Source organism: Lipotes vexillifer, unplaced genomic scaffold (genome assembly GCF_000442215.2).
Source record: "Lipotes vexillifer unplaced genomic scaffold, Lipotes_vexillifer_v1.1 scaffold521, whole genome shotgun sequence".
NCBI lineage: Eukaryota > Metazoa > Chordata > Mammalia > Artiodactyla > Lipotidae > Lipotes > Lipotes vexillifer.
The window spans coordinates 732,607-746,282 of NW_006778737.1; the positions used below are offsets into that span (position 1 = coordinate 732,607).

At 35.8% G+C, this 13,676-nt stretch overlaps 2 protein-coding genes across 5 annotated transcripts in view; one reads left to right on the plus strand and one right to left on the minus strand.

Moving 5' to 3' along the window:
• Positions 1–2,925, plus strand: part of CCDC66 (coiled-coil domain containing 66) — a 54,144-nt gene extending 51,219 nt beyond the window's left edge. For both annotated transcript variants that reach the window (XM_007451756.1, XM_007451757.1), the window contains exons 16-18: positions 594–835; positions 1,075–1,190; positions 2,635–2,925. In XM_007451756.1, coding sequence (XP_007451818.1) covers positions 594–835; positions 1,075–1,190; positions 2,635–2,721 — 445 coding nt within the window. In that variant the 3' untranslated portion in view covers positions 2,722–2,925. The remainder of the gene's footprint in view (positions 1–593; positions 836–1,074; positions 1,191–2,634) is intronic.
• A 203-nt stretch (positions 2,926–3,128) lies between these two features.
• Positions 3,129–13,676, minus strand: part of TASOR (transcription activation suppressor) — a 50,227-nt gene continuing 39,679 nt past the window's right edge. Inside the window, exons 18-24 of one of the 3 annotated variants that reach the window (XM_007451759.1) lie at positions 11,749–12,662; positions 8,843–8,965; positions 7,917–8,076; positions 7,334–7,442; positions 5,844–6,022; positions 5,496–5,660; positions 3,129–4,965 (exon numbers count right to left, since the gene is read on the minus strand). In XM_007451759.1, the coding sequence (XP_007451821.1) occupies positions 4,910–4,965; positions 5,496–5,660; positions 5,844–6,022; positions 7,334–7,442; positions 7,917–8,076; positions 8,843–8,965; positions 11,749–12,662 (1,706 nt within the window). In that variant the 3' untranslated portion in view covers positions 3,129–4,909. The remainder of the gene's footprint in view (positions 4,966–5,495; positions 5,661–5,843; positions 6,023–7,333; positions 7,443–7,916; positions 8,077–8,842; positions 8,966–11,748; positions 12,663–13,676) is intronic. The other 2 variants (XM_007451760.1, XM_007451758.1) reach the window with 2 other exon arrangements.

Genomic DNA, 13,676 nt, shown 5'->3' on the forward strand with positions numbered 1-13,676 from the left:
GCAGGAATGTGGGCGATATTTTGTTATCTTCAGACTTTAACAGTTTTGATTTTCCAGATATGTCAGCAGTGGAATAGACGTTCTGCTTGGATTGAGGGGGTAGGGAATAAATGACTGGTAGGGATAATGAGAAATTAACCAATGGGAGATTTTAAATTGTTAGAATTTTTATTCTCTACTTTTGTGCACAAACCAGCTGGTTTAAGCTGTCTCTGAATATGGCTCTAATAGCAAGTTTAGTTTAGGCGGTAAGTATATTATGAATTATCTAAGGAGAAACATTAGGTTTAAATTAACTCAGGCAGCGTTGATCCTCAGAAGCTAGTAAATTTTTCTCCCTGTTCTAGCATATATATATCCTCAGCAAGTACTAGTAAACCCCAGATTAATCCCATTTTGTTGCCCTGTTTTAGGAAATGGTATCATAGAACTCAAGCCTCTTACATATAGTGTTCCTAAAGGTGTTATAGGTACATTTAGAATAAACTGAAATGTGATTCAAGAATAGAATATGCTTAATCTAAAATAAAATACACAGTTTTTCATTCATGCTTTTTAAGAAGTCCCTTATTATGCTTTTTGGAAAAATACAGGTCTCAATCACCACCAGTTCCGGCAGTGAAAAACAGAATGCAGCAAACTCAGACACTAAAAAACAGTACTTACGAAAGAGAGAATCTGATCTCAGGAGATAGTCAAACAGAATTATCACCCGGGTTTTCTGAACCATTTCATTTTATTCCCTATGTCCGAACCAATGAGATCTATTACCTTGATCCAGATGCACCATTGTCTAGGCCTTTAACCCAGGATCCTCAGTACCAAAATCCACATGGTAAGTAAATATAAGTGTACCCCCCCCCCCAATTAAAAATCCAAATTGCCCCGAGAGGTAGAAAGAATCTCTCTCTTTCGGAGTCAATTATTACAATTTTTATTGAATATTTATTACTTAAATTTTACTTGGTGCTTTCCTAGGATATAAATTTATTAATGAATCCATAGAATGTTATAGCATAGGGCTATTTCATATTATAAATGTATTTGAATTTTGTCATTTTTATCTGGCTTCAGACTGTGACCAAGAACAGCTTTTTGACCATCTCAGGGACCCACTTCTTAATCCTAACTTGGTGAAAAACAGGGATCGACAGCAAGCAATCCTTAAGGGACTGTCAGAACTGAGACAGGTATGAGCTCTTCCAAAGTTTGGATGTGACCATTTTCTGGTGGAGGGCTGTGTTTTACCAGTTTTACTAAACATCGTTGGTTACATGACTTATGTGACTTCACCACATGTCAGTTTAATGTACAGGTGCTGATTCTTTTAAAAAAACACAACTTTCCTTCTATTTCTTTCACATTGCCATCTTTCTTTCCAGCATGAAATCATGAGACATTTTGAATATTAAGACAACTTTATTGAATGAAAAAAGGCATACATTTGAAATGGCAAAGCATGATCAATAAGGCCCTAAAACCAAAGGCAGAAAATAAGTACAGTTATGCTTTAATTCTTAGTAATGCAGTTCACATTTTTTTAAAAGAACGTGTTGGCCGTGTTTGGAATAGAACTTGACACAAGTCCCAAAGAGTAATATAATGTGAAATTACAGGTATAATCTTACCAGACTACTTTTTCTCCTAGACCAATTTTGACTCATTATCTGCTCAGATAAAAATAAAATCAGGTAACACATCCAGTATTTAAGGCTGTAACTGTTCTCTACCAGCTGGCCTTAAAAAACAAAAAACAAAAAAACAAAAAAACACCTGTCCCTGTGCTTTAAAAAAAAAAAAAAAGACTTGCAAAACTGGTTTTGCGATTAGCTTTGATTCACAGTATACTTTGTGTATTTGGGGAAAATAAACTGTAGTTTTAGGATTACCCTTTTCCATGTCCAGTCATTTATGAATGCCTCCTGCATTTCAAATTGTTGATTCAAGTGTTGCTTAAACGATTCTTTCTATAGAACTAGAAAATCACCCCCACTAACCCAGGATTATAAAGTGTCCCTTAGTTTTTAAAATGCTGTAGCTTTGGTTACATGTGGATTGAATTTTGTAACTCAAGCTTGGTAATTCACACAGTGAAGATTTTACTTAAACCTCTTTTTAAAGTGACAAGGCATATTCTAGCTTAGTAGAGACAAAAGTTGTAGCTTAAGAGAAAGGAATGTGATGTATACACCTTCACCTATATAGTGACCGCTTACTTCAGCAGGGCCTTGTACTACTAGCCACTAAGGTTAATGCAGTCAAGATAAAACACTGGATGTTAAAGGGAGACTCATGACCATTTTAAGAGCATTTGGGGAAAAGGAAAGAGGTGGTGTTCAGCCCCACAGTTAGGAGACATGGTTTTAAGAAAGGTCATTTCTATTGGTTGTATGGCTAAAAATATAATCTTACAAACGTGTGATATAGCTGCACAGTATCCAAGTGAGAAAGTCTGGTGTAAAAAATTGAAAATTCTTGAGTTGAACAAGATAAAGTTTAAGCTATGGCCAAGTAACTGAGCGTAATATGTGTTTTCAAAGTAAATATAGTTCTGTATTAACAAGACAGAAAGGTAAAATAGGAATAATTTGCCCGTCTGCTGCACACCATACTAACATATCAATATGATTTCAGGGCCTTCTCCAGAAGCAAAGAGAGTTGGAAACTAATCTCATGCCTTTAGCTGCAAATCAAGAAGAGAATTTTAGTTCTTCGTTTTAAATGTAGAAAATCAAATCCTCCTTTACATTTGATTTGTCTTCCAAATTATGAAATGTGGTTGGTTGTTGCTTAACTGTATCAAATAGCCTAGATTTCCTTTGAAAATGCTTATTTAAAACTTGTACATTATGTAGTAAAATGCTGTGTGTGTATATATATATTTTAAAAAACAATAAAACAAGACACTTTTGTAAAAAAGTAGTAAAAAAAAATTTTTTTTTCTGCTCATCACAGCGTGGGTATTGATCTACTTACCTTAACAGTCTGGAGTTTACAGTGTTCTTCCACACTTTTTACATGTAGCTTATTAAAATACTAAAATACACTTAGATATTTTGCTCTATAAAAAGATTTTAAAGAGTAGAACTCAAAGTTCTTTTGAGGTGCCAAAGGAATGTCTGACATACTTACTTTTACTAAAATAGCCCAGATTCAGTTTAGGCTTATGTGGAAATTTTTTTAAGTCCTTTTTTTAATGACTTCTTTTATTGTAGAAACTACAGTTTTCAAAAACATTTACAAGTTGTTTGTATTAGTAATGGAGAGGCAGTTATTAGCAATACATGGGGATTAAAAATTTATCATCTTCACCATGTACTTTTATCTATCTGGGAATTTAAAAAGTTAGCTTTAGTATATAGCACTTAAGTGCTTACCTCCTGAAAAATAAACTTACATTTTTCTAACAATTTAAAAATCTACAGCAAAGTTTGTTTCAAATTGTTTAATGCCTTTAATAACCAAATTCAGTTTCATATTTCAAAAGATGATAGGTTTTTGTTTAAGGACCACACAAGCACTGAAAATTGTAATTATCAAATATTCTCAAATAAAAGGTTGACCAAAATTTTAGCAACGGGATTTTACATGGTTGTCTAAAAATAATGCTGCCTGGTGTTAAGTCCTAAGTCCTATATGTATAGTTTTATCATCTAAATGAAATGGCTCTGTTCAATAAATCTTGAGGTATTGAGCCAAAATCGTGTAAATATTAACATCACTGGCTTATACCTGTGTAAAAGCACTATACAAAAAGCTTAAAATAAATGCATTAGTTGATATATCATTTCAGCAGAAGTAGCTGGGATCATTGACATTAGAGGGGAAAAAAAGTAAAGCCATTGTTCACTATCCTTTTGCAACTATCTAGTTTTAAAACAGGCTTCAATTTGAAGCCAAAGTACAGATGACATATAAGTGTAAAACTTAAAAGTGCCAATATGAGATAATTCAAGTACAATATGTTAAAAATATATATTTATTTCAGTTTTCAGATGCTTCAACTGTTACAGGCCATCATGATTTAAATAAGAGGAAAAAAAACATTTGCGAAGGAAAAGAAACCTTTTGTTTAGAGAATGAAAAATAAATTGTGAATTCACTTTTAAGAAACAGAAAAAGTCCGTAACAACCTACTTAAAAAAGTTACTGTAATTATTTCTCTTTTGAAAATGGCCTGGAAGTATCACTTTTCCACCAACTTAATGGAGATGGCGATTTCTCTCTATCCAAGTTCTGAGTATAAGCAGATAAAAAGTAATTTTCACTTTCTTCAGACTGACTTGATGAAAGGGCATATGATGTCCCCAAAAATGTCTGATGAGTGAGAACATTAAAATGACTAAACTGATGGGACATATTTAATTGACTGTGATAAACCTGAAAGTTGCTATATGAATCCTGTTCAGCTGAATTACTGTTCTCTCCTTCAGAGCATACTATATCAATAGAAGCTCTCTCTTCAGAATCAATTTCATAAGTCTTCTCTTCTAATAAACTTTTTTGCAAGTCAAGAGACGATTGCAACTCAATTTGAATATTCTTTTTTTGATCTGTTCCACGTGATCCTTTGGTCTCTTTCTCCAATATTTCTGAATGAAAATTGCTGCATACTTCTATTTGTGAGATTTCATCCCCTGAATCCAGAGACATATCCTCTTCGTCCTTTTCATCGTTTTCTAAAAGAGCTACATTTAAAAAACAAAAAGTCCTCCTCTATTGAAATACACAATTTGTTTAAGTTTTAAAATTATACACTACTCACACAATATAATGCGTCAGGGTCTGCAAGTCCACAATCCCTTAAAGCTTGGTCTTCTGCCACAAGTTCACTTAGTCACAACACTCACACTAGGTGTGAATGTCCAGATAATCCGATGCTAAAAGCTTCTGCGAAATGTGTTCACGTTTAATGTTGGGAAATCCCAACTCCCAGCTCCAAAGGGGTTAATGTCAAAACAGCATCTAAAGTTATACGGTAATTCAGTATTTGACAAGACAAATATAAAATAAAAATTCTGACATCTTGCTTCACTGGATTACTACTAAACTGGTTAGCTGTATCAAATGTTCGAACATCTCTGCTTTCCCTCAAAAACAAAAGTACATCTTTCATTTTACATAAAACCTGGAACCAAAGCAAAGGCCATCTCACAAAAGACTAAAGCTATGGATAGCTCTACTACCTTGTAATTAAACTGCTTTAATTCACAACAGAAGCCAATAAAGCTTACATAACCTCAAAAAGAAAATGCCTACTCTATAGTATGCAGTCTACATTAACTCGAACAGCTTACATTGACTACAGTATAATAAATGAGCAGATTTTGTGTATACTAAGTAAAAGAATGATAAATGCCTTGAAACACTTCCCCTGAAGCTGAGTTTACACTGAGGTGAGCAGTTTCAAAATTAGCATTTCATTATATGAAATCAAAGCAAAACCATTCTTTTTCTGTCTGCCTTAAAGAAAATGAAAACTACTGAAAAGTTACCTGACTGCGACTCAAGATTCTCATTAGCACCAAGCAAAGGAAGGTTTTCTTCTGTGATTGAGTTGTGATAGCCCACAAGATTTTTAAAGTTTTGCATAAAGTCTTCAGCAGTCGCAACCACTATTCCATTATCGGTATAACTGGAAAGCATCTTGATACTCTTTTCTAAATTGAAAAAAAAAGTGAGTTGAGTATAAAACACTTGCAAATATAAAATGATAATGCCTGCCTCCAGCCCTCACAAAATCCTTTCCTCCACATTTTCAGAAACACCCAACACAGTCCCACAAAATCCTTTCATACACATTCCTGTATTCACAGTAGAAAGCTTAAGAGCACTCTCTTTACCTGTTAAAAAGACTATGTGTCGTTGCTGTATGTTTTGAGCCTGAAGTCTGATAAGGCAATCCAATTCTGGAGCATTTCGAGTTTGTGAATCACAGTTGTGGTATGACAAAATTTCAACCAGATGTTTCTTCTGATAGACATTCAGAAGGGTCAACAGACTCAGAGCTTTAGCATTCAATCTGTGAAATTAAGTAGTTCAGCATCTGTATCTGCATTTCTAAAATTTAGTATGGACGTTTTCACTTGAAATTAAAGCCATAATTTCTCAATTGAGGCAACAAACGACAACTGCACTGCTCAGCTCACTGCCTGATGTACAGGTGCTTCTTCGTAGAGGGAAAGCAGGAATTGTGCAACCCACGGGTAACTCCAGGGGCTTTCTCTGGGTACAAGGCCTGAGGGCCCGCTATTCAGTTCAGACAAAAATCTCAACTTATTACTTACTAAATAAATTACACTTCTCTTCAGCTTCACTAATTTAGAACTGTAATGAAGGGTGTAAAAGGACAAAAAAATATAAATCTTTCCTTCAAAAAATAACATGGCTCTGAGCTATTGCTATACTTCCAGATGCAAGGCAACATGTGGCAGAAATTACGGGCTATTGTCAGGAAGATGACAGTACTAATTTGTACAAGTTATACCTCCGGGCCTCCGTATTGCTATCTGTTATATAAAGATAAGACTTCCCCAATGCCTCCTTCACATGATTTGAAGATAAAACAGGTTTTTAAAAAATGAAATAAAAAGTTAAATAATTTAAAATTACTAAAGCCTGAATTTCCCTGTGTGTCCCATGGAATATCAATAGGTATTAGAAGAAAAAAATGTTGTGGTCTAGGTTTCAGAAATGCTGACTGACAAAATGTAAAACAGGATCCTTAACTACAAAGTTTCTCATATCTTCAAATGTGTAAATAAGTACATTATATGGATTCTAGTAGTAGGATATATAGTATCCCAAACTCATCTGATTACAACAGTCATTTGCAGAGCCTCTTAAGGAACTAGTGCTCCAAGAATCACGTTTTGAGAAGTGACTTCTGGGGCATGTTAGAAATCACTTATTACATAAATGAATGTCCTAATCATAGATCCTTTTATCATGTCAAGATTAATCCTTGTCTCATATGTATAATATTATTAGATTAATAAATAGGAGAGGGCCTGATCTACTTGGCATGTACAGTTCCATAAAAAAAATAATGCTGATTATCCCGTTTTGATTATTATTCTAAACCCAAGTGGTAAAGTTTAAACCAATTTTATCTCTATACATAACTACAACTTCAACAAACCTCTACATAAACAAGAATACCATTTTCAAACAAGCTAGAATAATTCAGCATCTACATTCCCTTACGGCTGGCAAAAGACATCTGTGAAAACTGAGCAGCATCTATAATTTACAAACATATAAAAAATAGCAAAATTCTGTGAACACAATGTTAAAATCAACAACCAATATATAGTTATTTTTCAAACCTTACCTGCCCAGTTCCTTTAGTTTTTTCTGAAATTTACAGTGGACTTTCCATTGCCATTTTCCTTCTGGAGTACTAAGTTCTTCGAGGAATGTCAAAAAATTTTTAAGGTTCTCTGTTAGAGATAATGAAGTTCATTTTAAATTCAATAAACAAGTCACCCACTCCACAACTGAATTAAGGAAGAAGTGTTTGTTGATACCATGTAGGAACACCTACTTTCCTATGTAGTATTTTCTTTCTCTTTTTTCCCCTCTAAGGGAGACAGATCTATACATCCTCTTTGAGATCTAAGAACATAACATCTACACACAAAAAAACATGTTGATAACAATAACAAACCAAAAGTAATCCAAGGGAAGTAGATGCAGAGAGCCCTGCTTTATACCAGACTTGAGGAAATTATTCGTAAAGAGTAAAAGAATGGGAAAGAAATCTGAGGTAATAAAAGCTCAAAAAACGATGGAAATGTACTAGTTATCTGTGACTGGCAGAATGGACAATGCATTAAAAAAGTTATGAGTGAGTCACTAATGAGAAAAACCTAGAAAAGACATGTTACATGCTTAAAAGAATAAATAAATCTTACCAATTGTGATTACTTCTGGATTTAGAATGGATTCATCAGAAACGATAAAACCTCCAGATACAAATAACTCATTGTATGTATGATTTTTAACATCATCCAAACTATCAACACCAGCAAAACTAACACAAGGAAGCTTCTTTAAAGTCACCAAGCCAGGTACCTATTTAAATACCAAAATAAAAATAGAAATAAGGACAGACAGACTCAAGTGTGAAGTAACCTACAAGAGATGTACTATGGCTCACCTATATTAGTGTGTTGCCTCTGCAAAGTCAAGCACAAAAACAGTATTTCCAACATTATTTCTAAATATACAAACCAACATTTATGTACTGGGCATCTACCTTGAACAGAACTCTCTAAGGAAGAGGCACTTAACGAGAGACCTGGAAACAGAATGACAAATGCTAACTTGCCTGGCCCAGTGAGTACAGTCCAAATTCAAATAAGGCAACAGCCTACGGACTGAAACAGTCAGGAAAGACTTCAAAGAGCAGTAGGACTTGAGACAGTCTCCTAAGACTAGACGGGGTACCTCCAAACCCAAGGGAAAGGGGGACTGCTTCAGCAAAGAGGGGGTACAAACAGGTTTTACCTAGGACATACAAATAAAGGTGATAACAATATAAAGAGAGTCAGCAGACCCAATGGCATTCAAAGAGTCAGTATTCTTAGTCTTGACTATTTAAGCGATAGGTAAGATCTGTGATATGCCACAATTTAAAATTTTGTAAAGGTATAAATATGAATCTCATGAGCTGATTCACAGAGGGTAGTTTAGGTCTCAAGTCCTAAACCTCCCAACCTCAAAGTTTTATCTCCTTTAAAGCTTATGAGGATATTTTAAAAACAAACAGCGTTAGTCTCAAAGATAGTAGGGATTTTTTACAACCAAAATAAGCAAAGAATTCAACTTAATAGTCTACCTTATGAATGAAACCTGCAATGTCTTCATTTTGAATAATAATCAATAGTTTATCTAATTTTGATCTTCTTTCCAAAAACTGTTCTGGATGACACTCTGTATTGCCTAATTTGATAAGATATTCCTGTTAAAGAAAAAAAACTAAATCAACATTTAAAAGCTTTTTTGCAAACATCCATTTAACACGAGAAATGCAAGATAAAGTGGTTAAGTTTAACTACTACTAGACCACTATTAATGATGCCCTTACACTAGGGACCTCAGAGATCAAGTCCACTCTTAGAGAAGACTCTGAAGCTCAGACCTTAACTGGTCACAATCACAATGTTACGATGCTATGCAGTCAAAGCCAAGTAAATGCTAGCTTGGGGTAACAGAACCAGAAAAGCAATGGATCAGCCCAGGTTCTTAACTCATTACTTATTCTGGGCAATCCAGAGCTCAGTCGTTAACCACTCTCTCACTCCCATTTTCCTTTCCTTTTGAAGCAGGCCCTTGATTCTCTGCAGCAGTGTTACCGGTATACTCCTTCAGAGTTAAAAAGCACTTTTATAACTACTGTAGTTCCTTTAACTCACAACAGCCCCAGGATCATTCATACAGAGCTTCAGTATATACAACGTTACTTACATATTAATTAGCCATGCCTGTCAAGTTTACACCTTCAAACAAAACACTCTCCCATCTAACATATCCTTCCATGCTGCTGACACGGTACTACCTTTCAAAGGACACAAGAGAGCCAGTCCCAGCAGAATTCTCTTTGCTTGCTGGGGGAATCCTGAACTCTGAAGCAAACTGCAGGATTCTGAAGGTCACATTCCTCATTTCACAGATACAGGAGCAGATTAATTTTCTCAAGGTTGGCACGCTGGTTAGATAACCATAAATCTAAACCAAGGTTGCCTCACAATCAGTCTTTCAAGAGCTGTCTACAAGTGCCACACCCAAAGAGGATGCTTCTATGTAGCCCTAAAGAAGCATCTTCTGCAGTGTTTGATTTTGCTCTAACTTCTAAAGCCTCTGGGCAAATCTCAGAGCAGTTTACAATCAAGTTATGAAAAAGTAAATTATTGTCTGATAGGCCTGCTTGTAATTTTTGGTCTTTTTACATTAAGAAATTTTAAATGCAAGTTTGTGTTAAATAAGACACTTTAACTCATAAAGTAACAAATCAATTTGACTCCAGAAATATTTAGGAAGTTTAAAATTTTATTCATAAAGTCCTGTACTATACTGTAACATTTCTGCTAGAAAATTTCCAATGGATATTGATTAAAAGAATTTAAAGTTCTGATCTGTTTTCCTATCATATTTATAAAACACACAACATCTTTTTCCTCTTCTACATAAAATAAATAGCAGAAATATGATTTATTCTAAGCCAGAATGGATTAAAAGCACCATTCGCAAGTAAACACATTTCCCACAAGTGTGTTACAATCAATTTTTAAAATGCAGTGGGAGGAGATGGAGTAATGGTGAGCACACTGGGAACTGTGCCCAACCCACTCTCTCATCTAGCCCTACACCACCATGTAGCTATGCCCCAAAGAGCTGGAAACATGTTGCTGGGGGTGGAAGAATGTTGAGAAGCTCAATGTTCAATCATACAGGGCAAAAATGCAACCAAGAAATTCCTGGTAAGTCTGGTTTCATCTTCCCAAGAAACTACAGGGAATTGGTAAAGGCAGCACACTGAGCACTCTGTTGCCCCCATTTCCATGCTCTTCACATTCTCATGAACACATCACATGAAACATGCTGACGTCAAAGAGATCCTCAAACTGACAAAGGCTCAGGACATGTCAAAGCATGGAGTTTCTGGGCCACTCTGGCTATACACCACTTATTTACAGTCCCCTCTGCTTCCTCTAACTAAATAAGCAGAAACTTACCATGGTAAGTAAATTTCATAAATAGGAGCAGGCATTTATTTTAAAAACTAAGGCATTCCCGGGCTTCCCTCGTGGTTCAGTGGTTGAGAGTCCACCTGCCGATGCAGGGGACACGGGTTCATGCCCCAGTCCGGGAAGATCCCACGTGCCGCGGAGCGGCTGGGCCCGTGAGCCATGGCCGCTGGGCCTGCGTGTCCGGAGCCTGTGCTCCGCAACGGGAGAGGCCACAACAGTGAGAAGCCCGCATACCGCAAAAAAAAAAACACAAAACAAAACAAAACAAAAAAACCAAGGCATTCCCTTAAGGAATTAAAATGCTATACAGTTTAGTGAAAACTAATTGGCAACATTAAACCACTAATTGTCCCATGTGTTATAAATTACGTTATCTATTGTTACAGATTTTACATACCTGTCTCTATGTGTGTATTTTTTTAAACCAAATGCCTGAAACGCCAGTCTACTCCATAGCTTCAGTACAAAACACATACCTTGCAGGAGGAATCTTTCATGATTGGGGAAGTGTTTCAGGATCACCATGTTTTTTGATAATAAGGGCTATTGGGAAACCTGCCATGACCAGGGCATCAAGAAATGCCGAAAGATATCATCATTAGGTCATCCTGGACAGTTTTATTTTTCTACCTGATTGATAAAACCCCCTGAGGTAAACACTGACAACTTCCTTTATTTCTCTGCATCTTTCCCTCCCCTTTGTTAAAAACCCAGTAAGAAACATTGAAAATCTTTAAATCAACAATTTAAAGGTATCTGTAATATGTATACAACTGGTCTTTAAAATGACACTATGCAAAACAAGATTAAAAATTCTAAGACATTTAGATCACCGGTTCTAAATTCAGTTGAAACTTACTAGTCTTTTATTCCACTCTGCATTCAATTATGAAAATAATACGGTCAACACCTAAAAACAAAAATCCATTTTATAGAGCTCAGACCCAACAAGAGAAGTTTAGACAGCATTACAATTACCTTCTCATTTAGTTACCTTTATTTCTTTACAGAGTACACTCTCCTCTTCTTCATGAATATAAAATTTCACAGTATTTTTCTGGACATCTTTCATGATTTTAACCAAACTGTTAAATACTTCAGGTTCTAACTGGCTTATAAAGTTTGAAAGAGCTGGTTGGGCAGAAATGTTTACATCACTGGGCGATTTTGTTTCTTTTTCTACTGGTTCCCGGGCAGTATGATCAGAAGTCACCACTGGCTCTGTGGCATGGTGTGGCTGGTTCACTTCTGCTTCAGTTAAACCCAAAGCTGAAGAGGAAGGCTGCTCATTAGAGTTGGTGTCTTTCAGAGGATCACTACCAAGTGGCTCAAGGAGGTGTTTATTGTTGAAGTTGCTTGAGGAAACTGGTATGACATGCCTTCCCAGAGGACTCAATGCTATCTTAGTACCAGAAGCATTAGGACTGACTGCTGGCAAATTCCCACCCTTGGCTGATGCTTTGATAACAGTATTTAGTTTCTCATGCAAGCCATCTACAAACTCCTGTACACCAGCTTTCGAAGTCTTAGAATATATGAACTCAGAAAGCCGTTTCATCTTCTCTTGTGTTGAAAAGATAGGTGTGGAAATTCTGCTGACATATGAAACATTCTTCTGCTTCAGAATCTCTTCTATCTTCCTAGAAAAGAGACTGTACTCTCCTAACACTGTCCTTTCTGTGGTTTCACTCATTGCAGGCGGTTCTGCTGCTGGCACACACTGCTCCTCCACTGTTACCACCTGACCTGTCAACACGTCATCCTCAGTGGTGCCCTTTAGTGTGTCTGTAAATGGAGAGGATGGAAACTGGTAATCAGAACTTCTCTGTCTACTTATTACCCGGGGGTCGTTAGGAAAGGCCTCCTGTGGCGGCAGACACACCAGTTGTTCTTCTGGTGATTTCATACCTATATGGGAAGAGTTTATTATTACAAAAGCAATCCAAAATAATAACATCTGAAAATACAAACTCATAAATAAAGAAAAAAAATGCCAGGTCAAGTATATATTTAGAACAAACTATGCATTGGAAGGTAGAATAAAAACCTCAAATAATGGTGTGAACCTATTTCCTATGTGCCCTACTTATTTATGGCTGGTCTTTGTATTTCAGTAGCTAGAGTGGCAAGTTTGAATGTTACTTTCTTTGATTCCTTCTGAAATATTCAAACAAGGGCCAATTTAACATCAATACAAATTAAGTCACTTGTTTATTTCTGCTTCCCTACCTTTCTGTAGATCTGACTTTAACAGACATGCTTTAAGCAGAATGGTCAGTTGCAACAGCTTGCTCAACCCCTATATTCTTTGCCAAGTAATGTCCACTATGGTAATACCCTCTTAATAGGAAAATTTTGAGTGTAAGCCAAATGAAAGAATGCCAAGCTGAAATGCTGTGGGAATAAGTCGTCAAGTTAAGAGTTGCATTCAGGATCTAGGATAATTGACTTTATCTGTTTTCAGATTTGCTCTTACATATGGGGTTGCTTAGTGGATTTGCTACAATGTTAGGGACTTCAATTTATCAGGAAAAGAAAGTCTCAGTCATACAGGAAGAGAACACATATCATAACTGCATTAACAGTAATTCTTTTGATAGCACTTTTGTTAAGTATTTTTGTTTGGAAATCATTCCAAGAGAAATCATAATAGCTATTTACCCCATATGAGATGAAGACATCATCAAACTAGCTGATGCTAATGAAACTACGATAACCCGTGATCCTTGACAACTGGCTCAATCCATAAGAACGTACTTTTTTCCACTCACAAATCCTAAATTCAAACACAGTATGTTCTTCAAACTACATTTCAAAACAGGAACCCTAAATCCCTTTTTAAAAAACATGGGGGAAATACATTTAACAGCAATTTATAGTAATACTTTATTTCACAAAAAAACAAACTTTCATTACTTTTCC